Source organism: Panthera onca, chromosome E3, assembly GCF_046562875.1.
Source record: "Panthera onca isolate mPanOnc1 chromosome E3, mPanOnc1 haplotype 2, whole genome shotgun sequence".
Lineage (NCBI taxonomy): Eukaryota > Metazoa > Chordata > Mammalia > Carnivora > Felidae > Panthera > Panthera onca.
This window is the reverse complement of record NC_138354.1, coordinates 39,789,075-39,817,070: the sequence shown is the minus strand read 5'-3', so window position 1 is coordinate 39,817,070 and position 27,996 is coordinate 39,789,075. Positions and strand designations below refer to the sequence as shown.

Below are 27,996 nucleotides of genomic sequence, written 5' to 3'. Positions count from 1 at the left end.
GATTCCGGCTCTGCCGACGAGGCCCCCTCCCCTCTCCTCCCTCCTTCCCGGCCCGAGCAGCCCCGCCCCCGGCCGGGCCCGGGCTTGCGCCTACTGCGCCCCCCACCCCCTCCTGGCACAGCTCGCCCGTCGTCGCTACAGCCGGGAGGAGGCGGCGGCCGGGGCGCCCCAGGCCCCGCCCGCCCTCGGCCCTTCCTGGGAGGCCGGGAGACCTGCTCGACCCGGCCCTCTGTGGGTGAGTGCAACGGCGGGCGACGGGTGGGGCCTCCGCGGGCGGAGGCGCCGGGAGCGGGGGCGACTCCTGTCATCGCTCCAGGCCCAGCGGGAGGACGCGCCAGCATCCCCGCTGTTGCGCCTGGCCCGGGGCGTGCCCGCGGCTGCTCCCACCTCTGGGCCTCGGCTGGGGCCGCCCGGGATTGCTTGGCATTGCGGGCCAGCGGGCAGAGCCTCGGACCCGGGCTCGCTCTCCGCCCCCCACCCCCACCCGGAGGGCAGCAGCGTGGGGCCCGGCGGGCCGGCGGATCTACCGCGACTCCGGCCATGCCCGGCTGGCCCTGGGGGCTGCTGCTGACCGCGGGCACGCTTTCGACCGCGCTGAGCCTGGGGCCGCCGGCGCCCGCCGACCCCTGCCATGACGAGGGGGGCGCGCCCCGCGGCTGCGTGCCGGGCCTGGTGAACGCCGCCTTGGGCCGCGAGGTACTGGCGTCCAGCACGTGTGGGCGGCCGGCCACGCGGGCCTGTGATGCCTCCGACCCGAGGCGGGCACACCCTGCCGCCCTCCTGACCTCCGCAGGGAGCACCACAAGCCCTGTGTGCTGGCGTTCGGACTCACTGACGCAGGCGCCCTTCAACGTGACCCTCACAGTGCCCCTGGGCAAGGCTTTTGAGCTGGTGTTCGTGAGCTTGCGCTTCTGCTCTGCGCCCCCCGCCTCGGTGGCCCTGCTCAAGTCACAGGACCATGGCCGCAGCTGGGCCCCACTGGGTTTCTTCTCCTCCCGCTGTGGCCTGGACTATGGCCGCCTGCCTGTCCCTGCCGATGGCCCACCAGGCCCAGGGCCCGAAGCTCTGTGCTTCCCGGAGCCCCAGGCCCAGCCCGATGGTGGTGGCCTTCTGGCCTTCAGCGTGCAGGACGGAAGCCCACCAGGCCTGGATCTGGACAGCAGCCCAGTGCTCCAAGACTGGGTGACTGCCACAGACATTCGAATAGTGCTCACAAGGCCTGCCGTGCTGGGGGACACCAGGGACTCCGTGGCCATGGTCCCTTACTCTTACTCGGCGACGGAGCTCCAGGTGGGCGGGCGCTGCAAGTGCAATGGGCATGCCTCAAGGTGCCTGCTGGACACCCAGGGCCACCTAATCTGCGACTGCCAGCATGGCACCGAGGGCCCCGACTGCGGCCGCTGCAAGCCCTTCTACTGCGACAGGCCGTGGCAGCGGGCCACGGCCCGGGAAGCCCACGCCTGCCTTGGTGAGGCCTTGGAGGGCGGCCTGGGGACCCTGGACTGGGCCAGCCTGCCCCTGACCCATCCCTTCCTGCAGCTTGCTCCTGCAATGGCCACGCGCGCCGCTGCCGCTTCAACATGGAGCTGTACCGACTATCCGGCCGCCGCAGTGGCGGGGTCTGCCTCAACTGCCGGCACAACACGGCCGGCCGCCACTGCCACTACTGCCGGGAGGGCTTCTATCGAGACCCTGGCCGCGCCCTGAGTGACCGCCGCGCTTGCAGGGGTGAGCCTGCCGCCGGCTGCCTGCACGTCCTCACCCACTGGGTTCCAACCTCCCCCGATGGGCTTCTGACCGTCCCATCTCTGTCCTCAGCATGTGACTGTCACCCTGTTGGTGCTGCTGGCAAAACCTGCAACCAGACCACAGGCCAGTGTCCCTGCAAGGATGGTGTCACGGGCCTCACCTGCAATCGCTGCGCCCCCGGCTTCCAGCAGAGCCGCTCTCCCGTGGCACCCTGCGTTAGTGAGTGACCCTGCCCTGCTTCCGCCACCTCAGCCGAAACCACACCAGTTCTCCACACCCCCCCTCCCCGCTGCTCCCCGCTTGCCCCCAGAGCCCTACGAATCCTCCCCCTCAAATGCAGACGGCTCTCTCACCCTGTCCGCAGAGACGCCTGTCCCTGGACCCACTGAGGAGAGCAGCTCTGTGGAACCCCAGGGTGAGTGGACACAGAACAGGGGCCCAGATTGGCATGACTGTGGGGGAAGGGGGCTTGGGGTTCAAGGAGGGGGAGGAGGAAAGGGCGGGGTAAGAAGGGAGGGATCTGTGCCAGCCTCCACACCCCCTCCAGACTGCGACGTGCACTGCAAACCAGCCCGCGGCAGCTACCGCATCAGCTTGAAGAAGTTCTGCAGGAAAGACTACGGTAGGCCTCCTGCCGTCACCTTCTCACCGTCCCTTGACCCTCCCTGGGCCTCCCACTGTCGCCGGCCCCGCCCTGTCACCCCCCGGTCCCCTCTCTGTGCCCCCCTCCCCACACCGCGGGCGCCCAGAGCTCCTCCGCGCGGCCCGCCCCCTCCCGGCTCCGCCCCGCCTGACCCCGCCCCATCTCGCCCTCCCCCCGCCCCCCTCAGCGGTGCAGGTGGCGGTGGGCGCGCGCGGCGAGGCGCGCGGCTCGTGGACGCGCTTCCCGGTGGCCGTGCTTGCAGTGTTCCGGAGCGGCGAGGAGCGCGCGAGGCGAGGGAGCAGCGCGCTGTGGGTGCCGGCGCGGGACGCGGCCTGCGGCTGCCCGCGCCTGCTGCCCGGCCGCCGCTACCTGCTGCTGGGGGGCGGGCCGGGGACCGCGGTCGGGGGCCGGGGGCCCGGGCTCAGCGCTGCCCGCGGGAGCCTCGTGCTGCCCTGGCGCGATGCGTGGACGAGGCGCCTGCGGAGACTGCAGCGGCGCGAGCGGCGGGGGCGCTGCGGGACGGCCTGAGCCCGCAGCGCGGGCGCGGCGCTGCTTCCACGTTGAGGCGCACGTTCGTCCGGTGCATCTGCCTGCAGAGGAGTCTTTGCTGGCGTCGCGCGCGTCGCCATCTGGGCCCTCGCCCCGACCCTGCCCAGCGACTCCCTAGATGCCACGCGCCCATGCCTAAGAGGGGTGTGACCGATGTAGGGACACCCCGCGCCGACACACAGGGATGTGATAGCCCCAAAGAGCTGCTTCAGGGATCCACTGGGCAGTTGTCATCCCAACGGACTCCTTGCCCGCCATCCTCGCATTATCTTCCCCCTCCTACGGGCACTGTGATGGTCCAAGAGGCTGTGAACCCCCTGTGGGGCCGAACAACATTTCGAGGCTCTGAGAACACTCTAAGGGATGCTGTGACCCCCAGCCTCCCCCCCCCCCACACCCGTGATGTGGTGATCCCTCAGAGAGCATTTTCACCTTCCTAAAAAGCACTGTGACCCTCTCCCAACAGATATGAACCCCTTTGTGATGCCAGGACCCATCTAAGGTCTGAGAACACCCCCAGGGCCGCGGTGGCTCCAACCCCCACGGACTCTGATCTTCAGGGAGTGGTCTGACTCCCCAGGAGGCACTGTGGCCATCACAGACGCCTGTGGACCCCCATGGGGCTCGGTGACACTGGCTCCCCCGCCCCCTGCCAGGACCCGCAGAGGGCGCTGTGACTCCTCCCCCAGCGAGGAAGGCAGCTTCTGGTCCGGGTCTGTCACGCCTGTCACCTCTGCCTGCCCTGTCTCTGCCGCTTGGACGTCCGTATCCCTGTCCCCTCTGCGTCTCTGCCTGTATTCGGCCCCTTTCTCGGCCTGCTATGTCCCTGTCTTGTCTCCGGCTGTCTCTCTCGGTCTCCGGAATCCTCCGCTCAGGTCGCTGCCGGAGGACCCCCTTCTCCCCTTCTCCGCCCGCTCGGGACTAGACGTCGTGTCCACGCGGACGCGCGTTCCCAGGTCTACGCGTGACCCGGCCGGACGGCGGCTCTGGCTGGCAGCCCCGGCTCCGGACGCCCCCAACCTTGCGTTTGGCTGGACCCCACATCCCACTCCCACTCGGCTCACGAGCCCAAGCTCCCCTGTGCCGGGACCCGACTCTGGCGGCCGCAAGCTCCCGCTGCCCCGCGGCGGGGCGCCAGCGCGCATGCCCAGAGCCCGCTGCGGCCGAGACCCGCAGGCGCCCGGGGTGGGCAGCCGGCGGCGCGTGCTCGGCGGGGGCGGGGCCGCATGCGCGCGTGCGCAGAACGGCCCGCGCTCAGTTGCACAGAGAGCTGAGGAGAAGCGGCGCGGCGGGCGGAGGTGGGTGCGCGGCCGGCGCGGCGGGCGGGGGGCGTGACGGCCCGGCACGGGGCCGGTTCTCCGCCTGTCACGGTGGAAGGGGAGTGCTGAGGGAGGGGAGGTGGTGCCGGGCTTCTGGGCCTCCGTCCCAGGCGGGGCGCGGGGGCCGGCCGCGGCTCAGGTCGGGGGTCCGGAACCCGCGCTTCTCGGGCCCGCGGCCGTCCTCCTGGCGGTGCCCGCCATCCCCTGCCGGACCCCGCGGACCGAGCGCCGGGCAGGGCGCGATGCGGGACCGGGGCCGACCTCGGCCCCGCCGGACCCCCACCTCGGGGGGCAGGGCCGGCGCCCCCCCCTCCCCCCCCCCCCCCAATCAGCCGCGTGGTGGGTGGCCGGCCCGGGGCAAAGCGTCGGAAAGAGCTGTTCTGTGTCAGGCTTTTCTCCGGGCACTTTCCGGCTCTGCGGGGGTAGGAAGTCCTCTTCTGGACTCGAAATTGCAACAGATTCTCTGATAACGTTCTGCCCTTGAAGACCTGCAAGTGCTTTCCTCTGGGCCCTCGGTTTGCCCCAGGATGACACGCCCGCCCACCTGCTACTGGTGTGTCTACCCAGCTTCGGAGCCCTCGGCTGGCCGGGCTGCTGTGCCAGGCGGCAGCTGTCCTGCAGGCCTTGCCGGCAGAAGGAAGCATTTCCACAGGGCCCCGGGCGCTGTGCTTTCCTGAGCCTTGAGTAAGCACAGCTGGAGGGCGGGGATAGGCTGCACCTGGTCATGGTTTTTTTGGGCAGGGGTGCTGGTGGCTTGGCAAGAGGTTTTCATTGATGACCTCACTCAGTGCAGAAAGGGTCGCTTTGGGTCTCCTGGATTGCCACTCGTTGGCCTGACATTAAAGGCCAAAGGTTGTCTAAGAGCCACCTGAGCTGGGGGAGGCACAGGTAGACTGTTAGGTTAGCCGCGTGCTCAGGTGGCGTGGGCCTCGTGGCTGTGATGCTGCCATTTCCGTGTTTCCCCAGCTTCCGATTCCTAGCCAGGAGTCTGTCTGCCTTTCTAGGGCCAATAGAGGCAGTCCAAGGTGGTTTTTGTTATTTTGATGTATGTTTGCTCTGGAGTCGGCAGGGACTTCCAGGCAAATGCAGAAAAAATAAAACAGCCCTTTATTTGGCAGATGTAGCTTGTTTCCTCCACTGGAGAGCGAGGTTTCCATCTTCCCTCTCTGTCCCTGGCACGTAGCAGCTGCTTGTAAACATTTGCTTCACTGTCTTGGAGACCACCTTGCAAGGTCTGTTCATTTTAGGGGATCCAGTCTGGGAGAAACCACCCCAGATAAGAAGAGATGAAGAAATCTCACAAAGGTTTAACAGTTCTCTCTGGCCAGTGGTATGACCCCCATGTGCACTTCCTTTCATGCTGGAGGTCGGCCTTCATCTAATCTTCTCAGCCCTCAGATAAAGCCTTTACCCGAAGTGCTTATCGGATGGCAAGTGCTCTGTTTAAAGCCTGTCTCTCCCCGTGGACAGGGCGAGGGCCATGTCACATTCATCTTTGGTCCCCTATTGTCTGGCATGGAATGGGCCGGGGGGCGGGGGGGTCTCTCTGAAAGGCTGTGAAGTGAACCGAGGTGCTAAAACTAGTTTTCGTGTGGGTTAAGGGTGACCTTCGGGGAAACGCAGACGCCATCTAGGCAGGCTTCTCATAACAGTCGTAAACTTCACCCCCCTGCATCCGCAAGTTCCCGTGCAGGTGGGCCTCGTGGGCTTACACTGACCACTGCTGCCAGGACTGTCCGGCAGGTCGAGTGACCTTGGGCACACTGTGTTGCTCCTAATTCTCGTTACCGTCTGAGCCAGCCTCAGAAGACGGATTTAAGTGTTTGCTTTGAGATGGTTTCTGCTTTAAAGTACATAAGAACAATGAAGCAGGTTATAAAAAAGCACTTAACATTCACCCTGTTCAATGTTTTACCTGCTGAGGCATACCTTTCCTGTTATGACAACTCCGCTTGTGGAAGAAAGAAGCCCTTTCCAATTCAAAGCAGCAGCTTCAGTGGCTGTTTCAAGTGTCACTTTGCAAATGGAGATAATATCAAAGGAAACAAACAGACCAAAAAAAAAAAAAAAAACAAAAACCACCAGGGCATTTTATGAAGAATCCACTTGAATTTCTTCATTTGGTAACTTTCATTAAGCTTTCAGCACAGGTTTACCGAAGTCGTACTTCACCTGAGGAGGCCGTGTGCCCATATTCTGTGGCTACGCGTTTGGGTGGCCAGCGTGCCGCCAGAGGTGGACTGGGGTTTGCGATGGAAAGAGAGGGGTAGCCTCCTGCTGGCCTTTGGTAGGGACTCTGGAGAAGGACGTGAGCTACGTTTTGGAGAACGAGGAGATGATGGAGATGATGGATGTGGCAAGGCCACATGAGGGAAAGGGCCTTCCGGGCGAGGGGGCAGCGTATGCCTGCCTGAAGTCACAAGGGCACAGCTACTTCGCAACCTGCTGTTGCAAGAAGGGTGGTGGGGACTCCAGTAGGTGGAGCGAAGAGAGGAAGGTGAGGCCAGAGAAAGCGAGGCTGGTGGCAGGTCGGAAGAGGCCTTGAGTTCCAGGCCCAAGTGTGAATTTTACCCTGAGAGCAGTGGGAAGCCACCAGGATATCTTGGGGTTGTGTGTGACTGATCAGATTGTGTCCTCCAGGGGTGACCGAGCGTCGATGTCCATGGTGGGTTGGCGACGGGTGGCACGGAGTTGGAAGCTGCCCACCTGTTGAAACGTAGGCCCAGCACAGAGGAAGAGTGGTGGGGGACAGAAAGGAGAGCGGGCCCCTGGGACAAGTGGCTTCAGGGCTGGGGAGGGTCAGGGAGAAAGGAGGTGTAGGGAATACTCCCAAGATTGGGTGACAGCATTTGCCATTGCCATGACACAGGCAGAGGGTGCCGGAAGGAGGCTGGCTTGGGGGCAGGCAATGACATTGAGTTTGCAGATGCTGAACTTCCCAGTAAGTAAGGCTTCCCGGTGGCAGGTGGGTATATGTGGATCTAGAGCCAGGGAGAACGTCCTGGGCTCGACCGCGTTTTGGGGACTCCTTCCGATGGTGCTGAAGCCACGTGGACTGGGGTGGGCCTCACCAGGAGAGTGTGTGGAGTAAGCAAGAGAAGAAGGAAGTCTGGAGACAGCTGGTGTTTTCTCATACAGCAGCGGGGAGGTGACAATGGAAGTCTAATCAATAACTGCTTGCCTTTTGGGGCCTGGGGGCAGGATAGTGGGCTTTTTATTTGTCACAGAGCCCCAGTTTGTTAGTTATAACGAACGAATCATCTCAGCAAAATGTGAGAGTCTAGAGGTGCAAAGTCAGATGATTGATTCCAAGGGCCTTCCTGGTGTTTAGTTGCCTTTTGGGAAACTTCCAGATTGTCACTCATCTCAAAAGACTCGTTTCTCTCTAGACCAAGGGTTGGTCCTCTTGGAGCATTCTTTACAGTTAGATCTCTGAAAAACACTTTTTCTAACCATGAAGAATGCTGAAGAAAGTGTTTTTCAGATCCAGAGATGCATTCAAAGTTACAGAAGTCTCAGGGTCCCCCTGCTGTCCTTCTGGGACCCCGGTTTCTGTGTGTTACATCAGCATTGGCAGCAAACGGGACTTGGGAAAGACTCTGTTGAGGATGCAGAGAGCATGTGTATGGTGCTGCCTCCCACACCTGGGGGCTGAGGGGGAGAGGGTGGGGAAAGGCCAGTGTTGCAAAAGGAGCCCCTACCTGCCCTCAGGAGTCATGTGGCCCCACAGGGCTGGAGGCGTAGGCCCCCCCCCAGGGCTGGGCTGGCCTTTGGATAAATGCACAGGGGGCTGTTAGCCATTATCTTTGCCTCTGACGGAACATGCTCTTCACTTAGGGCACCGGAGACAAGATCTCGTTGTGTCCTGTCAGCTCTGTCCCCCACTGCCTGGCTGTGGGACCTTATCAGTCTCCCCTGGGTATTGCACAAGGATCTGCTGGCAGAGGTCACGTGCGAGCACTCATGGGCTCTCCCTCCATCCCACCCAAACGTGCCCTCTCCTTTTACAGATGATCGGGAACACACTATGCACGGCTTGGCTTGTTTCCCATCATCTGAAACTGTGTCTGCCTAATCGTTACACGCTTTTAATTGGGTACCCCTCGCAGTGAGGGTTGTCGTTTACCTGTGGGTGATTCTGTCACCAATCAGTGCCTTACTGTTCGTGTTCTAGATGGAGCTCCTTGGCTGCTCCCGCCAAAAGCTCACCTCACCTCTCTGCCCCTTTAGCCTTTGCTTGTCTCATTTTGCCGGCATTCTCTAGTCATTTTCAGTGATTGCTTTTCCAACAAGGATCCTTCTAGCCTTTGCATCTTGGTAGAGCTGCCGGCCTTAGAAGGATCCAGGTTTATGACTTAATTCGTCCCGCCTTTCCGGGCTGGCCCACCCCTCGCTGTCCAGCACAGGGGAGCAGGTGCCTCCCAGTGAACCCCAGGCCTCGTTCTTGGGCCCTTTGGCTTCTTGGAGCCTGTATGGCTGGTCTGTAGAACTGTCTTGTCATCCACGCTGTGAGTGACGATCCCTGCCCGGCCCTCTTCAACAGCTGAGGGGTTCACTGGCCCCGCAGCGGCTGTGTTCCAAGGCCCTGTCCTGTGCCTGTGCTGTTGCTGCTGCTTCCTGGGCCAGGGCTGCCTCATCCTTCAGGACCCAGCTGAGGTCCCAGACTCTCTGTGCTTTCCTCTCCTCACGCCTGTGCTTGGGTTGGTGTGGTCAGTCTGTTCTCGTGGTCCCACAGGCAGAAGCTCGCTGAAAATTTGCATCTTTGTATTCTAGCATTGGGTAGTCTGGCGCCCAGGAAGTGTTTTGAATACCTATTTAAATCATTGTAGCTGCAGGACTCCCTCTTGCCCCAGCTTTGTTGTCAGGTCTAAAAATACTTGCTGAGTACCTGCTCTGTGGGCCAGTCGTCTAAGGCACACCTGTCCCAGGCACCATGTTTGGAATTCAGACCAGTCAGCGTTCTGATGCTGCTGACGGGGGCGGGGCTCTCTTCTGCTTCTCACTCTGTGCTGCTAGCGTATTTACCATGTGCCCTGGGGGTGTTTTCCCAGACCCGTTGGGAGAACCCTGTTTTGCTCAGAAGGTAAAGATCCTGAATTAACAGAGCCCCATTCGAACCTCAGCCCCTGCCTGTGGGCAGACCAGACCAGGCTGGGGGAAAGGTGTTTTGCCCCCCAGGGACACAGGGAACTGTTTTGAGTGGCCAACAGGGACCTGTTCCTTGTCCCATGCCGCAGGCTCAGATGCCATTTGTAAGACCTGCATTTGAACTTCTGCCTGGAGACAGGCAGCCAGGCCAGCCAGCTGTGCTAAGATCAACGCCTCGTGAATGGTCACACCCCTTGTACCTGGCACGTGCCCTTTGTTGTGTGCCAGCAGCAAAGCGCCCACTATCAAGTTCCCCAGTCACTGGCCGCCCGGCGGTCATTGTGCAATATGCCAGTTGCCATTAATATTTGAAAAATCCCTGTGTCGTGTCTCCGGGCTGCGACAGAGCACAGCCCGCTCTCCTGTTGTGCGAACATGCCTGCTGGGAAGGTCACACGCGTACAAGTTGGCAAATGCTCCCTCTTGTTATTTAGAATTAAATTTTCTTCTTGGGCTAAAGCAGTTTGGGATTTTTCTGAGTCTCCATGTTGCTTTCTCTTGTTTCCTCCTTCCTGGGGACGCTGGGTGTGGTGTGAGGTACCCAGGTTCAAAAATCACCGTGTATTAGAAGAGCTGGACTCATAAGCAGGTAGGTCATCACAACAGCGTGCCAATGCCAGGAGGGGGTTGAGTTCAGTGAGGGCGCCCTCGGCCCTGCCCTGCCGGGGAGGTCAGAGAAAGCCCGTGAAGGAGGGGGCATTCGGGCAGAGGCGGGAAGCAGGTCGGTGTGTCCTGCCTGGTCTCCTTCTCAATGGGGCGCGTGCGCCGGGCTGGGTCCCGCGGGAGGGTGCGGCCGGGGAGGCTTTCCGCTGCCGCCCAGAGGTGAGTTGCGAGTTGCTCAACAGCGGTAGAGATGCTTAGGAAAGCAGTTGGAGTCACAGGACTTGAGCTCACAAGACGATTTCAGGCTGAGAGGAGCGTGTACCCCTGTGAAAGCCACATTTAAGAGACAAGGGGAGGAACGATAGCGGGAGCTGAGAGGGGAGCGGACAGACACAGGAGGGAGAGGAGAGATCAGAACAGTGGGGTCCCCCGCGCCTGCTTCAGGGAGATAAGAGCCCAAGGGTGTCCTTGCGAGAAGGGAGGGGTGGGAAATGGGTGCACCCTGCTCTCTCCAGAAGCCTGACTGGGAGGGAAAGAAGAGGAGACGGAGCTGGAGCTGCATAGGGGCTCTTAAAGCAGAGAGGGGGCGCTAAGGAGGCAGGTGGCTTGGGGTGCCCAGGAGGTGAGATCCAGGGCCAAGGTGCGGGATGCAGAGTCAGGTGGAGAGGAGGGACAGCGGGAGGGCGAGGGCCACAGGCAGTGTGCAGCTGTCGGCTAGTGTGGAGGGTAAGAGGGTGCCGGCCGGCGGCTCTGAGGGCCGTGACCAGGGCAGCATCATCTTTTCCCTCTACGGATGGTGTGCAGGGCCGACTCCTCCTGTAGGTGTGCCTGGAGCCTGAGAGAGCGCACCAGGGGCTCGGCGGGCAGGTCTAGGCTGAGTGGGCGAGGAAGTAGATCGAAGAGGGGCTGCTGGGTGAGGGGAGATGGAGTCACGACGTGTGGGGCCAGGGGGGACAGTAAAGAGCGCTTGGGTGGGGTTCCGAGAGTTGGGTGCTGGTGACACACCATCTCTGGGTGGAGCCGTTTCAGGGCCGACCAAGATGTGGATGAAGCGTTAGAGATGTAAAGGCTTCTAAAGTTGGGGATCATCAAGCCAAGAGTGCCTACTCTGCCCTCTGATGCCCTGCAGCGAAGGCTTTGAGCTGGGATGAGTGCGGGTGGGCAGGGTCCTGGGAGAGCCCAGATAGAGGAGGACTACGTCCTGGGAGAGCCCAGATAGAAGGGGGGCAGGGTCCAGAGAGCCTAGATAGAGGGGACAGAGTCCAGGGAGAGCCCTGATAGAAGGGGGTGGGGTCCGGGGAGAGCCCAAACAGAAGGGGGTGGGGTTTGGGGAGAGCCCAGATAGAGGGTCCTGGGAGAGCCCAGATTGAGGGGGGGGGTCATGTCTAACCCAGATGGAGGGGGGCAGGGTCCGGGGAGAGCCCAGACAGAGGGGTTAAGGTCAGGGGGGAGTCCCCTCTGGCCAGAAGGACATTTGGGGAGAGGGTGACGAGTTGGGTGTTGTGTGTCACAGACAAGTTCCAGAGCAAGAAGAGACTGGAGTCGGGTGGGTGAATGCGGGGCAGTACAGTAAGGGAATGTGGGGGGTCGGTGGCCGTGGTTTCCCCAGTGGACCACGCCGTCACCACCAGCCATCTGCCCGATCGGGAGTCCTCCTACAGCTGAGGGCGAAGATGGGAAGATGAGTGTGCCCCACCCAGGTTCCAGGCAGTGTCCTGCAGCTTTGTCCCTGTGGCCTCCGGCAGATTCCTGGGGGAGAATGGGGCATTTCCTGGCCTCCCGACAGACGGGTGGGAGGACTGGACCTTGTGAAGAAGTCAGATTTGACTCACACTTGATAAGAATGTTCCAGAGTAGTGGGAGACGGTGGTCATCGCCCACCTTGGAATATGCCCCACTCCAGGCCTGCTCCAGTGCCCAGGCCTATCCCTGCCCCTTTGGGTTGTGTGAGCCAGACGGCCTCGGGGACATGTCGTGACCCCCCACCTCCTTCCCTCTTCCTTCCCCGGAGGCTCCGCTTCGCCTCCCACGCAGCTTGTCTTCCCTGCCTGGCCCGGTGGCCTCTGCACTCGGAGCATCTCAGTCTCAGGCAGTAAACACGTCCCGTGATGGTTCTGTCTTTCTGGTCCAGACACCCTGGGGGGGATGGAGAGGGACGGTGTCACCTCTGCGTGCCCGGCTCTGGTGCCAAGAACGTGTCGAGGGGCTCCTGGTTCTGCTGCACCCTGGCCTTTCTGCAGGCGCCACCTTGAGAGGGAATGATGATCTCTAAGGCTGAGGGGCCACCTAGAGATGGGGAAAGCTCTGAACTCCACTCGGGGGCACTGCCTGGGAAGGGGAGCAGTTCCCTGTCGCGTGGAGCTCCGCAGGCCCAGAATCAAGCACGTCACTGCCTCTCCCTCCCCGTCCTGCCGTCCCTTCTCTCCTGGGACTCAGGGCATCCGTGCACGCGCATGCACACGCAGCTGGGGCTACAGCCTCCTCCTTCTCTGTCCTTTGTTTCCTGGTCCCGCTCCCTGAACAGATGTGGGATTGCTCAGGCTGTGGAGGAAGAGCTGAGACACAGCTGTGACACCAGCCGCCCTGTCCTGTGCACGGTGACTAAGGCCCAGCAGGCCCAGCCCTGGCAGCCTGAGCTGTTCTGCGGTGGGGGGGGGAGGGGGGGGTCAGGATCCTGGTGGGTGCCTACTTCCCTCTGCTCTGCCAACTCACCCCTGCCTTGGGCCAGGTTCTCTGTCCTTGGCTTGGGTGTCTGCCTTGGGTCACCTCTTCTGGTGGAAGTGTGTTGGGTCCACTCAGGGGCTGGCCTTATCCCACTCCTCATGCCTCTTCTCTGGACTCTGCCCTCCTTTCTCAGCCACCAGGGTTTTTTTTTTTTCCAGCCTGTGGATCCGATCGGGCACCTAGGTGGCTTAGTTGGTTAAATGTCTGACTCTTGGTTTCAGCTCAGGTCATGATCTCACGTTCATGGAATCGAGCCCTGTGTCGGGCCCTGTGCTGACAGGGTGGAGCCTGCTCGGGATTCTCTCTTTCACTCTCTGCCCCTCCCCTGCCCTTGAGTGTGCGCATGCTCGCTCGCTCTCTCAGAATGAATAAACTTAAAAAAAAAAAAAAAAGTGGCTCTGGGGCGCCTGGGTGGCTCAGTCAGTTAAGGTCCAACTTTAGCTCCGGTCACCATCTCACGGTCCGTGAGTTAGAGCCCCACGTCGGGTTCTGTGCTGACAGCTTGGAGCCTGGAGCTGCTTCGGATTCTGTGTCTCCCTCTCTCTGCCCCTCTCTGCTCATGCTCTGTCTCTCTCACTCTCAAAAGTGAATAAATGTTTAAAAAAAGAAAAGTGGCTCTGATCATGCCACCTGCTGCTGAGACTCTCCTAGAGGTCCCCCTTGCATGGGGTGATGTCCAGTCTCCTAGTGCAGGTGGCACGCAGGGCCATCGGCCAGCCCCCTCTTATCCCAGCCCTGGCCACTCACCACCACCTGCCTCAGTCTGCCCCATGTGCCCGTCCCCATTCCTGCACCTGGCTGACTCCCCATCTTTGTACACTCGGGGTACCATCGCCCCTGCTGCTGTGCTCGTGTGAAGTCTACACCTTGCCTCGGTCATCTCCCATTGCCCCGCCTGGCCTCTCATGGCACAGAAGAGTCATGTCAACACAAATTTGTCAAATGAATAAAAATTTGGGATGAGGGGAGCCATGGTGTGCCGGACCCCTGGGAGGCACGGCCTGGGAGGAAGGCACACCCCGTGTCAGTGAGTGGTTACGATGGAATCACCTGGGCTTCGTGTGCACATCTGTGTTTGTCACATCCGAGTGTTGTGGAAAATCACGTTCCCCACCCGAGAGGTGGGAAATGCAGAGGTCTCATGACTCATCAGATCCTGGGTGGTGTTTGGGGACAGCAGTGAGACCCTGAGAAGCTGCCCCTGCATGTGCTGAGGAGGGAGCCTGGGTGGGGCTGACCCTCCAGGTGACTGTCCACTCCTGAAGTGGGAGATGGGTGGTGGGCACAGCAGGGTCACTGGGAGCTCCCCGGAGGCTGACCTGGGATGGACCACCTTGTGTGGAGGACTCAGGGGCCCCTCTCTGTGCCTGGTGTCCTCATCCATAACGTGGAGCCAGTCCCCACACTGCTGACTTGTCAGGGTTAAGGGAGATAGGAATGCAAAGCAGAAGCCATTGGCAGCCAGCCGCTGTGGCCCCTGAGGACCCGGGTGGGATGGGTCCTACCTGAACAGGTGGTGCCAGGGGCTTGCTGCTGGGCATCTCCTACCCCGCCGTCCCTCCCGCCGTGTCTGCTCTCCCCTCTCATCCAGCTCCTGTCCACCGGGCCACCGCGTACCCGACAGACCAGAGCCCACAGGTTTGGGGCGCCTGGGCTCCTCCACCCCAGGCCGGCACCTTCTCTTCCTGTGCCCTGGAGGGCGGAGTTGATTTGACTCCATGAGGTGTACCCAGTGAGGGTGTTGCTTCACAGGAGCTCCTTCCCCAGGAAAACAGCCACCCTGGCCCCGGGGCCTGTGGGAAGGGCCGCCCCCCCCCCCGCCCCCCCCCCCCCCCCCCCCCCGCCCCGGTGCGGCCGATCCACCGGAGCCTGATGTGAACTTGACTTGGCATACTCAGGATGGTGTACGTGGCCCGAGGGTGTGGTGGTCACCACGACAGGAAAGGGAGCTGGACCAAAGTGTCACCAACATAGCAATATAATATTTGGGGGAAAGAGAGGTCACGCGTTTCCACTGAAAGTTGTGTTTTATTTCCGTTTAAGAAATTCTTGCTTCCTATTTACAGCTACCCTGAACTCTGAAAACAGGCCCGGTGTGTGTGAGGGAAAGGGAAGTGAGAGCACCGGAAGAAGGGGCTTCTAGGGGTGGGGGAAGCAGGCCATTTGGAGGGACTGTCCCTGAAGAGAGAGCAGAGGACTTGTGTGGGGCTGTGGGAGAACATACCCCACAAGGAGGAGCCACACTCGGGCCCCCCTGCCGGACCGATCGCGTGTTGACCCACCAGGTCCCCGTCACTCCCCAAATGGCTCTGAGCCCGTGCCAAGCCAGGAGACCCTGTGGGGCGGTAATGAGAAGCCCTAGGGACATCTGAGCTGCCCTGCGTGCCAGGCTAGGCGGAGTGCTTTCTCTGAGCCGACTTAGTTAATCCTCACAACAATTGGCACATGGGTTGGATCGCCTCCCTTCCCCGATTCCGGCTGCCCTTACAGGAAAATCCAGACTCCTCCCCATGCGTGATCCGGCCCCTGGATGTCTCTGTGCTCTTCCCCTTGCTTGCTGTGCTCTGGCCATACTGGACGCCCTTCTCTTCCTGGAGCACACCAGCCTGGTCCCGCCTCAGGGCCTTTGCTCTCCACATTGTGCGTGGTGACCTTTCCTCTGCCCTCCCGGCTGCTTCCTTCTCGTCACTTCAGCTCAAATTGGGAGAGGTCCACCCCGGGCACCCTAATAAAGTAGCTGTCACCCCCCAGACGTGCTGTGTCCCCAGTGTCTGAGATGATCACTGTCTGCATTTCTTGTGAGTCTAAAAGGATGATGAGTGGAATTGTTTCTATTTTCCCGGAATTGCAGACTAGGCCCGGAACCGAGGACACGACACACAAAATACTTGCCTCCATTCCAAGTTCAGGGAGCTGCAGGCAGCTGGGGTCAGCCTCCTCCCACAGGGCTGATGGACCGGTGTCCCCTCAGAGAGCCAGCCCCGCCCCCACCTCATTCCCCTGCCGAGAGTGGTGGGGGGGTGGCCTTTAGGCGAGTGCAGTGTTAGTGGTGAAAAAGCATACCTCCCTCCCCATCTGGAGGCCCAAGGAAGGCGGGGTTCCAGGGCACCTGCTGGCCATCTCCCCCCCCTCCCCGGGCTGCCAGAGCACAGACAGATGAGGGGAAGTGAGTGGGGGTGTGCCTGTCTGCACGGTGCCCTCACACCCCAGCCAGTGAGCCCCGAGGGTGAGCGGCAGGGGCTGCACGAGGTGGGTCATATCCGTCGGCTCCGTGTCTCGCACTGGCATCCGCCGTTTGGGGACGAGGCATGGCTTGTGTGAGGTTCCTGCAAACAAGCACCAAAGCTGGACTTGGAAGGCAGGCCTGAATGACCGAAAACCGGATGGTCTCTGCGTTAGCTCCTGCCTCCCTTCTCTGCCCCTGACCGCCGGGTACAGATGGGGGACGTGGAAGGGATCGGGAAGCGTGGGGAGCAGGTGTGGCCTCGTTCCTGTGGGGAGGGGGAAGGGGGTTAACCACAGGTGCATGGGGAGGGGTCCCTGCGGAGGGGGCGCAGCAGCTCCAAAGCTGACCTCCAGAGCGTGATGTTCGACCGATGATTTAAAATTTTTGGTCTGTCTCCTGCCCTCTGGCTTCTCCCTCCCAGCAGCAAGCTTAAACAGTGGAGCCTGGCTGTGAATGAGTGTATCTGTCAATCTAAGGAAAGGGCTTTGCGCGATACGCACTAAAATGTGAGTAGTGATTCTCTTCAGGTACAAGAGCAGGGACAGTTGGGGGGATAGCTGAAACAGGGCTTGACATTTTTGTTCTGTAATTTCGTATTAGTTGCCTTTTTTGTTTACAAACAACAACTAAGGAAACGACCCTGGAGCTGGTCTTACAGATGCCTGAAGATGTCACCGCAAACCTTGTTTGCCCGGCCCCAGAAATGCCAAGGTCTCTTTTTGGGTGGGGACCTTAGGAGGAGGCCTGTGGGGGTCCAGGGAGCACTTTCGGGGTCTCCTGAACATGTCCTTGCCTCGGAGGCCCTGAATCCAGGGTGTCCCTGGGTTACTTGCTGTAACGCTTTGTCTGCTTCTCGCTGAAGGTCCTTCTGAAGGAACTTTGTAGGTGCGATAATGGTTTTTGGAGTTTCCAGTTTAATATTCAACCCGGATGTGAGGCCAGTTGAATGAGGATTGGTGCCGTCCTGCCTGGATCTTGTTCTGTTCATAAACATGTTTATTGCCCCCAGAGGAAGCTGCTGCTTTTCACGCAGACAGGGAGGGCCTGGGGTCCCCTTTAGAGGGTAATGGGCTCAGAGCCTAGAATGAGGGATGGAAACCCTACAGGTGGGGCGCCTGGCTGGCTCCGTCGCAAGAGTCTTGATCTCGGGGTTGTGAGTTCGCGCCCCACACTGGGTGTGGAGATTACTTTGAATGAATGAGTACATACATACATACGAAAAGTATAGGTAGTTTGCACATGGGGACTGTGGGGTGCAGCCTGGGTGTGGCTCTGGGGGTTCACATAGGCCCAACCTTCAGGGCCTGGGGAGGAGGGGGTGCCCCTGGCTACTTTCCCACCTAGGACCCACCCAGGCTTCCATTAAAGCTTCCTTTCTTCTGAGCAGCCCAGCCCCACACAGCCCAGCCCCACACAGGGTCCTGCTGTGGATGAGGTCCTGCTGTGGGATGTGTTAAATGGGTGTTGTCACAAAACCTTAGTTTCCTGCTGTGGACTAGGCGCTTCCGCTGGGACCTGGTAAATGGGTGTTGTCACAAAACCTTAGTTAATCTTCCCTATGGGGAAGCTCCTATAAGAGCAGTGATGGGGCTGGGAATGTAAGCTGGTACAGCCACTGTGGAAAACAGTATGGAGGTTCCTCAAAAAGCTAAAAATAGTACTACCCTACCACCCAGCACTGGCACTACTAGGCATTTATCCAAGGGATCCAGGTGTGCTGTTTCGAAGGGACACAAGCACCCCAATGTTTATAGCAGCGCTATCAACAATAGCCAAAGTATGGAAAGAGCCCGAATGTCCATGGATGGATGAGTGGATAAAGAAGATGTGGTAGAATGTACAACAGAGTATTGGTCGCCAATCAAAAAGAATGAAATCTTGCCATATGCAGCTACGTGGATGGAACTGGAGGGTATTACGCTAAGCGAAATTAGTCAGAGAAAGACAAATATCCTATGACTTCATTCCTATGAGGACTTTAAGAGACGAAACAGATGAACACAAGGGAAGGGAAACAAAAATAATATTAAAACAGGGAGGAGGACAAAACAGAAGAGACTCTTAAATATGGAGAACAGAGGGTTACTGGAGGGGTTGTGGGGGGGGATGGGCTAAATGGGTAAAGGGCATTAAGGAATCTACTCCTGAAATCATTGTTGTACTATATGCTAGCTAATTTGGATGTAAATTTTAAAAAATAAAAAATAAAACAAGTTAAAAAAAAAAAGAGCATTGTCAGGGCACGTGGGTGGCTCAGTGGGTTAAACATCTGACTTCAGGTCATGATCTCACAGTTTGTGGGTTCAAGCCCCACATCGGACTCTGTGCTGACAGTTTAGAGCCTGGAGCCTGCTTCAGATTCTGTGTCTGCCTCTCTGTCCCTCCCCCACTCACGGTCGCTCTGTCTCTCTGTCAAAAATAAGTAAACATTAAAAAAAATAAATAGCAGTGTCAACTGATACGTATCCAAAAGAGCCAGAAGCCGGGACTCCACCAGACCCGGGCACTCGGTGTTCACAGTGTTACTTACAATAAATAGCCAGGAGGTGGCCACAGCCCGTGTCCACTCAGAGATGAGTGGGTAAGCACAATGTGTTCTGGTCACACAATGGAGTATTATTTGGCCATAAAAAGGAATGAAATTCTGGTAAATGGGGGGGCAGGACACGTAGGTGGAGTGCAGAGGTATCTTGGGGCAGTGAAACTACTCTCTATGATTTTGTAATGAGGATATGTGTCGTTACACGTTTGTCCAAACTCCTAGAATGCACACCGGGAGCAGACCCTCACGAATCTGCCGATTTTAGGTGACGGTGACGTCTTAATGCAGGTTTCTCAGCTGGACCAGATGCCCCACTCCCCTGGGGGGTGTTGACGAGGGAGCGGGTATGTGTGAAATCTCAGTACCTTCCTCTCAACTTTTCTGTGAACCTGCAGCTGCTCTAAAAAATAATCTTAAAAAAAAAAATCCTGATACATGCATGCTATAAACGTAAATGAATCGGGGTACCTGTGTGGCTCAGTCGGAGTGTCTGACTTCAGCACAGGTCATGATCTCATGGTTCGTGGGTTCGAGCCCCTCATGGGGCTCTGTGCTGACAGCTCAGAGCCTGGAGCCTGCTTCGGATTCTGTGTCTCCCTCTCTCTTTCTGCCCCTCCCCCACTTGTTTTCTCTCCCTCTCAAAAATAGATAATAAACATTTTAAAAAATTGAAAAAAAATAACCTAGATGAACCTTGAAGGCAGTATGCTCGGTGAAATAAGCTAGTCACAAAATGACAAATGTGTGTGATTTCACTTCTGTGAGATTCTTAGAGTTGTTGCCTTGGTAGAGACAGAAAGGAGAAGGGTGGGCTCCAGGGGCTGGGGGAGGGGGAGTCCATGCGTCCTGGGGGCAGAGTTTCAGCTGGGAAGAAAGAGTTGTGGGGACGGGTGGTGGTGAGGGCACAGTGTGACTGCACTTCCTGCCACGGTTACGTAGACTCAGAGACGGTTACCCTGGTAATTCTACATATGTTTTCCCACAGTGAGAAAAACCACACTGCACCAAGGGGCTTCTCACATATACAGCTTTTAGGCTATAATTCTTTAATTTCCACTCCACGTTTTTTTTTTTTTTTTTAATTTTTTTTTAATGTTTATTTATTTTTGAGACAGAGAGAGACAGAGCATGAACAGGGGAGGGTCAGAGAGAGGGAGACACAGAATCTGAAACGGGCTCCAGGCTCTGAGCTGTCAGCACAGAGCCCGACGCGGGGCTCGAACTCACGGACCGCGAGATCATGACCTGAGCCGAAGTCGGCCGCTTAACCAGCTGAGCCACCCAGGTGCCCCATCCACTCCACGTTTTTAAGGTATTATTTCCTTTTTGTATTTTCAGATGAATGTTACAGATGCAGGAGAAACTGGAATGATCTGGCCATCCACTGAAACTTGCTGAAGCAAACCGTTATGACGTCTCTGGACCCTGTACTGTCCCAGGCGGAAAGGCTAGTCTGAGGTGCGTGGGCACACGCTGCTCTTGGGTGTGTCAGCACACCTTCCCTGTGTGCAACGTCCGCCTGGATCTCACTAGTTTCCCGTAATGGAGAGACAGCCCCAGACCCCCCAGTGTGATACTTCTGGCTCCTGTGGACCCAGAAATGTCTTAATTTTGAAGCAGTGACACCTTCTGTTTCTTTCTCAGCCCTTCCGTTTACTCCCCCACAGCAAGTCTCCTCTGGAAGGCCTACCTGAAACTCAGCTGGCGTTTCTAGAAAGTTCAGGGCTGGCCTGTGGCTTCTGACCCAGGGCCGGTGGGGCAGAGCAGTTGTGTGGTGCCGTGCTCAGCGCAGCTGCAGAGGCCCGGAGCCTTAGGGAGTAGACACTGGGCAGCTCTTAACTGGCTGGGGTGCTCTTGTCCAGCGAGCCCCCCCGCCCCGGTGTTGGGGGGGGGAAAGGAGGGCTGGGGGGCCCGCCCACACCCAGCAGAGAGTTGTCTTCAGCAGGATCTGGCTGGCCTAGCCCTTCTGGGATCTGAGCCTTAGGCTCTCATTACTCAGAATCTGTGTGATCTACTCCAGTAACTGCATGAAAAGAAGTTCTACTCCAGAGTTCATAGTGACTTCTCAAAATATCCACTCATCTTGTTTTTCTTTAAATGTTTGTGTATTTTGAGAGAGAGAGAGAGGGCAGGAGGGAGAGCTAACAGGGGAAGGAACAGAGAGCGGAGGAGACAGAATCCGAAGCAGGCTCCGGGCTCCGAGCTGTCAGCACAGAGCCTGACGGAGGGCTTGAACCCACAAACCGCGAGATCATGACCTGAGTTGAAACCAACAGTCAGGCGTTTAACCGACTGAGACACCCAGGTGCCCCTCCACTTATTTTAAGTAGAAGCCCTTCTAATACTTCATAGAGGAATGAAAATAAAAACATGCTCTTTAAAATGTGAACTTTCGGGGCGCCTGGGTGGTTCAATCGGTTGGGCGTCCGACTTCGGCTCAGGTCACGATCTCACAGTCTGTGAGTTCGAGCCCCGCGTCAGGCTCTGTGCTGACAGCTCAGAGCCTGGAGCCTGCTTCGGATTCTGTGTCTCCCTCTCTGTCTGCCCCTCCCCTGCTCATGCTTTGTCTCTCTCTGTCTCAAAAATAAATAAAAACATCTAAAAAATTTAAAAAAATAAATGTGAACTGTCGTATATGGTTAATATATAACCTATGCGTACATTAAGCCTGACTTTCAATCCGACAGGGTACAGGATGGCAAAGAGGTCAGCAGCAAAGCCTAGGAGAGGGGGCTGGGGGATTTAGCTGCTCCGTGCCTCTGCCGGCAGCCTGGGATCCCCGTGCTGGGCGCCCCGCACCATGGATCCCCCGGGCTACAACTGCTTTGTGGACAGAGACAGGATGGACGCGGCCGTGCAGGACCTGGGCCCCAAGGAGCTGAGCTGCACCGAGCCGCAGGAGCTGAAGCAGCTGGCTCGCCAGGGCTACTGGGCCCGCAGCTACGCCCTGCGGGGGAAGGTGTACCAGCGCCTGATCCGGGACATCCCCTGCCGCACGGTCACACCGGACGCCAGCGTATACAGCGACATCGTGGGCAAGATCGTGGGCAAGCACAGCAGCAGCAGCCTGCCCTTGCCCGAGTTTGTGGACAACACGCAGGTGCCCAGCTACTGCCTGAACGCGCGGGGCGAGGATGCCGTGCGCAAGATCCTGCTGTGCATCGCCAACCAGTTCCCCGACGTGTCCTTCTGCCCCGCCCTGCCCGCGGTCGTGGCCCTGCTGCTGCACTACAGCACGGACGAGGCCCAGTGCTTCGAGAATGCCTGCCGCATCCTGGCCTGCAACGACCCCAGCCGGAAGCTGGTGGATCAGAGCTTCCTGGCCTTCGAGTCCTCCTGCATGACGTTTGGGGACCTGGTGAACAAGTACTGCCAGGCGGCCCACAAGCTGATGGTGGCCGTGTCAGAGGACGTCCTGCAGGTCTACGCGGACTGGCAGCGCTGGCTGTTCGGGGAGCTGCCCCTCGGCCACTTCGCCCGCGTCTTTGACGTGTTCCTGGTGGAAGGCTACAAGGTGCTGTACCGCGTGGCGCTGGCGATCCTCAAGTTCTTCCACAAGGTGAGGGCTGGGCAGCCGCTCGAGTCAGACAGCGTGAAGCAGGACATTCGCACCTTCGTCAGGGATATCGCCAAGACCGTGTCTCCTGAGAAGCTGCTGGAGAAAGCGTTCGCCATCCGCCTCTTCTCTCGGAAGGAGATTCAGCTCCTGCAGATGGCCAACGAGAAAGCTCTGAAGCAGAAAGGCATCACCGTCAAGCAGAAGAGGTAGGCAGGCCCCTTGGGGCCTTGGGTGTGGCCCGCCCCTGGGTAGGTGAGGGGCCCACTAGGGTAGGGCGTAGGTGGGATGCGTCCTGGGGGCTGGGGCCTGAGCTAGTCCTGCCAGGCTCCTGGTCTGCCTCCTGGCAGCCAGCCCTGCGTGGATAGGAAGCCATGGGAGTGAGGAGGGGGCCTTCTGGCTACAGCCACAGGCTGCTCAGGCAGCTGCGGGTACAGAAGGTGCAGGGAGGGTCCTGCCTTCAGGGTCAAGGCCGGTGGCGGAGATGGACGCTGGATGCTGACCGTGGAGTCAGAAGGTCTGGCGGTGGGCCCGGCTGACTGCCTCAGATCATTTTAAAGCAGCCCCTGCTCTGTCCCCCACCTGGGGTCTGTGCTCCCTTGCCGGCTGCTCTTGCGGCTGCTGGGTATGTCCCCCTGCCCTGGGTACCGCCCCAGGGGAGCCAGGCTGGGAGGGGCCCGCGGTGTCCAACACCATCTCGGAGCGACCGAGCCCTTGGTGTGGAGGCCTTTCTCCTGGGCCAAAGGCAGGTTCGTCCTGGCCATCAGTATTTGCCACTAACCTGTCCTTGTCTGTTTTATTTTTCTTCCTCTTCTCTGTGTCCGTTGCTTCCCCCTGTTTTTCAGTGTTTCACTTTCTAAAAGGTAGGTCTGGAAACCACATCTTCATTCCTGGCTTTTCTCCATCTCCTCTCCTGGCTATCCCAGGGCCCAGCTGCTTTCTCTGGCTCTTGGGGCTGGGTTTGGCAATGCTGCCTTAAACCCTGGCTGCTCTTCAAGCTGTCTGTCTGTCTGTCTGCTCAGCTGCCTCAGACGTGCTGCCTGTCCGTGCTTGGCTGGCTCTGAAGCATTGTCTTGTCAGAGCTGGCTCACTCTGTGTCCCCATTCATTAGAGAAGACGTGCTTCTGTCCCCATCCAGGCTGAGTGCTCTCCCCTCTGTAGCTGATGGGAGTGGGGCTCCAGGGCTCAGCGCCATTCCCCCAGTCCCGTTTCCTCGGGAATAGCAGAGAAGCCCCCTTCGGGCACAGCTCACCCGAGAGGCTCCGCGATTCTCCTGGGCGGGGGGCGTGGCCAGGGCGTGGTCAGGGCTGCACTCTGAGCCCTCCCCACTCTCCCCAGGCAGTTTGTGCACTTGGCGGTGCACGCGGAGAACTTCCACTCAGAGATCGTCAGTGTGAAGGAGATGAGAGACATCTGGTCATGGGTCCCTGAGCGCTTTGCCCTCTGCCAGCCCCTCCTGCTCTTCTCCTCGCTGCAGCACGGGTACAGCCTGACCAGGTAACACCCGGGAGCCTGGCAGCGGCCCAAGGCACGGGCTCCAAGGGCCTGACACACGGGAGGACGGAGCAAGCCGTGGAGACACCCCGGAAGTGTGGGTAGCGCCTGAGGATGGGCCCCAGGATCTACCTGCCTTTTCCTCAGGGGCCTTAGAATTGAGAGCCCTTTTTCTGGGCTTCTCCTACTCCCCGGCCACCCAGACTTCAGGGGTCGCTGCCCTGAATACACAGCACCGATCCAGGCTCCTGTGTAGGTGTGACGACCCTGGGAGGTGGAACCCCCACACAGGAACTTCATCCTAGCACAGGAAGACCTGTGGCTGTAGGCCCTGGGCCCCTGCTGCCCAAGCCCCACCTGGCTGGTCCACAGCTGAGTCCGGGGTGTCCCTGCCTCCCGAGGCAGCTCTGCCAGGTTCGGCCTTAGATGGCAGGTCGCCTCAGGAGCTTCTGGCTCAGGTCACAGGTGACCCCGCAGAGGTGATATAGGCAGAGCTGTCCCAGCCCACATGACTGTTACAGCATAGCTAAAGACACGTTCGCCTGGTCCCTGCCTCTGTGCTGCGTGGGAGGCCTGCTGTGGGACAGCCAGGCTGGGCTACCAGGGATGCCACGAAGGCTCCGGGCACTTGGTGCCACCAGGATGCTGTGTCCAGCCTCCTCGTGCACTCCGTGTCCCACAGGCTCAGGCCCCCCCGGGCACCTGTGAGCTTTCCGAGAGCAGGTTCCTCGGGTTTTGCTTCCCTGAAGCTCCTGACACGTGGCTGTGCCCGCTGAGGGCTGTCCGTCATGCAGCTTTTCCCCACATCGCAGCAGCGCTGACGGTCCTGGCCAGCTGACTGCTCGGCCCTGAGACTGCCAGGCCCGGGCTCCGTCTTGGCTGAGAAATGTCTGGGCCAGGGTGCTGCCGGGTCCTTGGCCACCACACCTGGTCCCCAGGAGATGAGGAAGCACAGTTCCCAGACCCGTCTCCCCCAGACAGCCCGGGCTTCTCAGATGCTGTGGGCGCCAGATTGCCGTGGCCAGAGGTGGGATGGAAGCCTGGCATGTGTGGTCTTTGCCCCCAGGTTTTATTTCCAGTGTGAAGGACATGAGCCCACCCTCCTGCTCATCAAGACCACGCAAAAGGAGGTGAGGAGAGGCCCTTGCCCCTGATGAGCCTTGGGGCAGGGGTGGGGGTGCCCCCCTGAAGCTTCCACCCAGGCTTCCTTCTCTTGGGGGCGCAGAGTGGAGCCCACCCTCCACAGAGAGGTGAATCCAGCCTCTCCATCTGACCCCCAGCCACCCAGGGCCTCCCGCTTCCCTGGGGGCTCCAGGCCCCTGCTGAGCAGCCTGGTGGCACAGAGCCTGGCTTCAAGGAGCGAGCCCTGCACAAATACCCCGTGAGCAGGGCCCTGCCTCCACCCATGACAGGCGACTCTCAGGGCCCTGTCCTCTGCTAAGTGCTCTGAGGCACCCAGGGAAGTCGGAACTCACGTGCCCCCATCCTAGCGGTGTGTGCACGCGGTGGAGGCTCCTGGTTCTGTGGCTCCCACACCTGCACCCACGGGAGTGGTAGGTTCCTCACCCGGTTCCGGGTTCCACGTCTGGGATTCCAGGAGGAGCCTGGGCGTCTGCACTTTAGCAGGTGACTCACTGTCAGACGCTTCGGGCAAAGCCTGCAGCCACACCGCCTGCAGCCCCTCCAAGGACCGAGTTGGCACTTTGCTGGCTGGCTGGAGGTTAGGGAACATTCTCGAGCAGGGTCACCTCTCAGAAGCTTCTGTGTAAGGGGCGTCCCTGGGGTTGATGCCCAAAGTCAGAGTGTGGAAGTGGGCTCCTTCCCATGCTTGAGGGCCAAGGAGGGAAACAGAAATATCCCAAACACGCTGATGATGGCGGAGGCAGCCACCCACCCACCCTCACCGCCCGCCCCATGCCCTGCAAACTCCGACCTCCCCACCCCACTGTCCACCTCCACCCTTTGCCCTCGGGCACGCCAACAGCGCCCCCTGTCAGTGACCACCACGGGGGTGGGGGGGGGGGGGGCCAGCAGGCTCTGAACCAGGGTGCTCCTGCAGGTGGGGCACAGCCTCACACCACCGGCCTTTCTCCCCAGGTGTGTGGGGCTTACCTGTCAACAGACTGGAGTGAGAGGAACAAGTTTGGAGGCAAAGTGGGCTTCTTTGGGACGGGAGAGTGCTTCGTGTTCAGGGTGAGTGAGTCCGGCTGGGGGCCCTGCTCACGAGACCCTGTCTCCCACTCCTCCTAGTGCTCCCCCCACAGAGTGCCTCCCCACGTCCTTCTTGTTTGTGATCCATCGACCGCACAGGCGAGCCTCGTCTGCTGGGTGCAGTCGGCTCCCCGGCCCGGGCCCCGATCAAGACTGGTGGGGGGCGTGTGCCTGTGACTCACGCTGCCCTTCCGCCCTCAGCTGCAGCCTGAGGTCCAGCGCTACGAGTGGGTGGTCATCAAACACCCGGAGCTGACCAAGCCAGTGTCCTTGGAGGCCGCTGCCGCTCCATCCCTTCTCGGCCGCCCCACATCCTCGGACCCTGCCGACCGCCTCTCGCCCTTCCTGTCCGCGCGGCACTTCAACCTGCCCTCCAAGACCGAGTCCATGTTCATGGCTGGGGGCAACGACTGCCTCATCGTAGGTGGGCGCCTCCCCGCACTCCAGGCCGGGCTCCTCCCTGCCCTCGGTCACGTAGCCCAGGAGATGGGTGCGAAGTCGTGGGGGGTACCGAAGCCCCTGCCGTGGCGGGTGCCTCACGTGAGGGACAGGCAGAGGAAGAGAGCCGGGACTGTTGGGGCTGGAGCGGGTGCGGGGGTGGGAGCGGGGATCAGAGGGTGCACGGTGGGGGCCCCAGCCAGGGGGACTGAAGGCCAGCCCTGTGGTTTTAGAGAAGTCTCTGGCAGGGCTGGGGCGGGGTCCCCATCCAAGCGGGGCTGCTGAGGAGCAGGAGGAGAGCCTCTAGGGGGCAGTGCTGGACAGAGGGACAGACGCTGACCCCAGCATCCCACAGGTGGAGGGGGCGGCCAAGCGCTCTACATCGATGGGGACCTGAACCGGGGCCGCACTGGCCACTGCGATACTTTCAACAACCAGCCCCTCTGCTCTGAGAACTTCCTCATCGCTGCCGTGGAGGCCTGGGGCTTCCAAGACCCCGACACCCAGTGACAGGCCTGCGCACGTGGGGACGGAGCTGTCACCGTGGGGTGGGGGTGGGGCAGTGGCCCCCTCTTCATGGGGCAGGCAGGAAAGGAAGAACCCCCCTCCGTGTGGTGGGCAGCATGTGAGTGCAGCTGGGGCTCTGGTGCTGGGCCGGGAAGGGGTGCCCGGGCCTCAGCTGGCTGAGCCTTGCCCTACTCAGACCTACGCAGACTTGCTTGGACTCGGGCCCTGCTTCTCTGTGGAGCATCCTGTGCCCAACGCCTGGAAGGGGCTACATCTTGCAGCCCCTGAGTCTTAGTCCCTTGGTGCGGAGGTGGGGACTCCGAAAGGCCGAAGGAACCTTCCGGCAAGTGTGGGTCCATGGCGCCCCCTGCTGGGGCCTGTTAGCACGGCTCTGAACGGAGCCCTGAGGCTGCCACCTGGTGGGCTGCTGAAGGCCCCCCAGGAGAGACAGACGCCCTGGCGGCTGCCCCCTGTCCATATCCCCTCCCACTGTCCAGGGCTTCTCACCCAGTGTCCTCTTCTGGTGCTGGCCTCCTGTGGCCGCCTCTTGGACAGGAGCTGCAAGGCGAAAGAGGGAAGGGCAGGATCTGGGCCCCTCCTGAGGGAGGGAGAGCCGGAATGATGCAGGGCTGGAGAGGACGTTATGTGTCCTCGTGTTTCAGAGCCTGACGCTCCTGCGGGGCCTCTCTGTGGGTTCACAACTGGAGAGGCTGCCCAGGACGGCCCAGGGACGGGCCCTCTGCCACTGACCCCAAACCCGCCAGCTGCATTTCCACAGGCTTGTCCAGAGAAACCCAGACCCCTGGGGGTTTCTTCAGCCTTCCTCCTCTCTGCGGGGGAGGGGGGGCCTCCTCTGCTCCCCTCGGTCCCTGCAGTGGCCCCAGGATCCTGTCCAGACTCCTCAGCGTGGCATGCTCGTCTTTGTCCATCCCCACGGGCCCCAGGTTGCCGGCCCCCCCCCCCCCCCGATCTTCCCACACAGCGCCTTCACCACATGCCCCTCTGTGCGCCTCTCACAGCCCTGTGTTTGGGTACACAGTGTGGTGTCCTCGTGCTGCGGCCTGTCCCCCACTTCCCTGCCCCACCTGGCTCTGCACATGCCCTGCAGACTTGCCAGGGGGTGCTGTGGGGAGTGACCTCCCACCCCATGCCCTCCCTCAGCTGGTCCTGAGGGCCTGGGCACCCGGGGAGGGGGCGGGAGGGGGGGAGCAGACAGACAGACACCCAAGCAACCATGCTGGAGGCTTTGGCAGCCTGGGCCACAGGTGCTGGGGTCCTGGCCCCCAC

The 27,996-nt window shown here is 60.1% G+C and overlaps 2 protein-coding genes across 6 annotated transcripts; both read left to right on the top strand.

The window, feature by feature from the left end:
• Positions 1–3: 3 nt before the first annotated feature.
• On the top strand, positions 4–21,305 carry NTN3 (netrin 3). Of its 4 annotated transcripts, none has more exons than XM_078440225.1 (7): positions 4–1,468; positions 1,540–1,728; positions 1,819–1,968; positions 2,114–2,164; positions 2,279–2,371; positions 2,580–4,239; positions 19,842–19,956. In XM_078440225.1, the coding sequence occupies exons 1-6, from the start codon at positions 541–543 to the stop codon at positions 2,918–2,920; spliced, it is 1,752 nt and encodes a 583-aa protein (XP_078296351.1). In that variant the 5' UTR covers positions 4–540; the 3' UTR covers positions 2,921–4,239; positions 19,842–19,956. The 4 variants fall into 4 exon arrangements, with proteins under 4 accessions (XP_078296351.1, XP_060504141.1, XP_078296352.1 ...); XM_060648158.2 differs by having other exon boundaries at positions 88–1,468; positions 2,297–2,371; XM_078440226.1 differs by lacking the exon at positions 2,580–4,239 and adding an exon at positions 21,191–21,305 and having other exon boundaries at positions 90–1,468; positions 19,842–19,961.
• Positions 21,191–27,814, top strand: TBC1D24 (TBC1 domain family member 24). 2 transcript variants are annotated; one of them, XM_060648159.3, is made up of 7 exons: positions 21,304–22,268; positions 22,905–22,922; positions 23,398–23,556; positions 24,620–24,683; positions 25,651–25,746; positions 25,966–26,188; positions 26,558–27,814. In XM_060648159.3, exons 1-7 carry the CDS (start codon positions 21,304–21,306, stop codon positions 26,710–26,712), a joined length of 1,680 nt encoding a protein of 559 aa, XP_060504142.1. In that variant the 3' UTR covers positions 26,713–27,814. The 2 variants fall into 2 exon arrangements, with proteins under 2 accessions (XP_060504147.1, XP_060504142.1); XM_060648164.3 differs by lacking the exon at positions 22,905–22,922 and having other exon boundaries at positions 21,191–22,268.
• Positions 27,815–27,996: the final 182 nt, after the last annotated feature.

Coding starts and splice junctions, on each gene's coding strand:
- TBC1D24 (XM_060648159.3), top strand. CDS start 21,304: ATGGATCCCCCGGGCTACAACTGCTTTGTGGACAGAGACAGGATGGAC. Junction 23,557..24,619: donor CACGGGTACAGCCTGACCAG/GTAACACCCGGG, acceptor CTTTGCCCCCAG/GTTTTATTTCCAGTGTGAAG. Junction 26,189..26,557: donor CAACGACTGCCTCATCGTAG/GTGGGCGCCTCC, acceptor AGCATCCCACAG/GTGGAGGGGGCGGCCAAGCG.
- NTN3 (XM_078440225.1), top strand. CDS start 541: ATGCCCGGCTGGCCCTGGGGGCTGCTGCTGACCGCGGGCACGCTTTCG. Junction 1,469..1,539: donor GGAAGCCCACGCCTGCCTTG/GTGAGGCCTTGG, acceptor CCCTTCCTGCAG/CTTGCTCCTGCAATGGCCAC. Junction 1,729..1,818: donor TGACCGCCGCGCTTGCAGGG/GTGAGCCTGCCG, acceptor CTCTGTCCTCAG/CATGTGACTGTCACCCTGTT.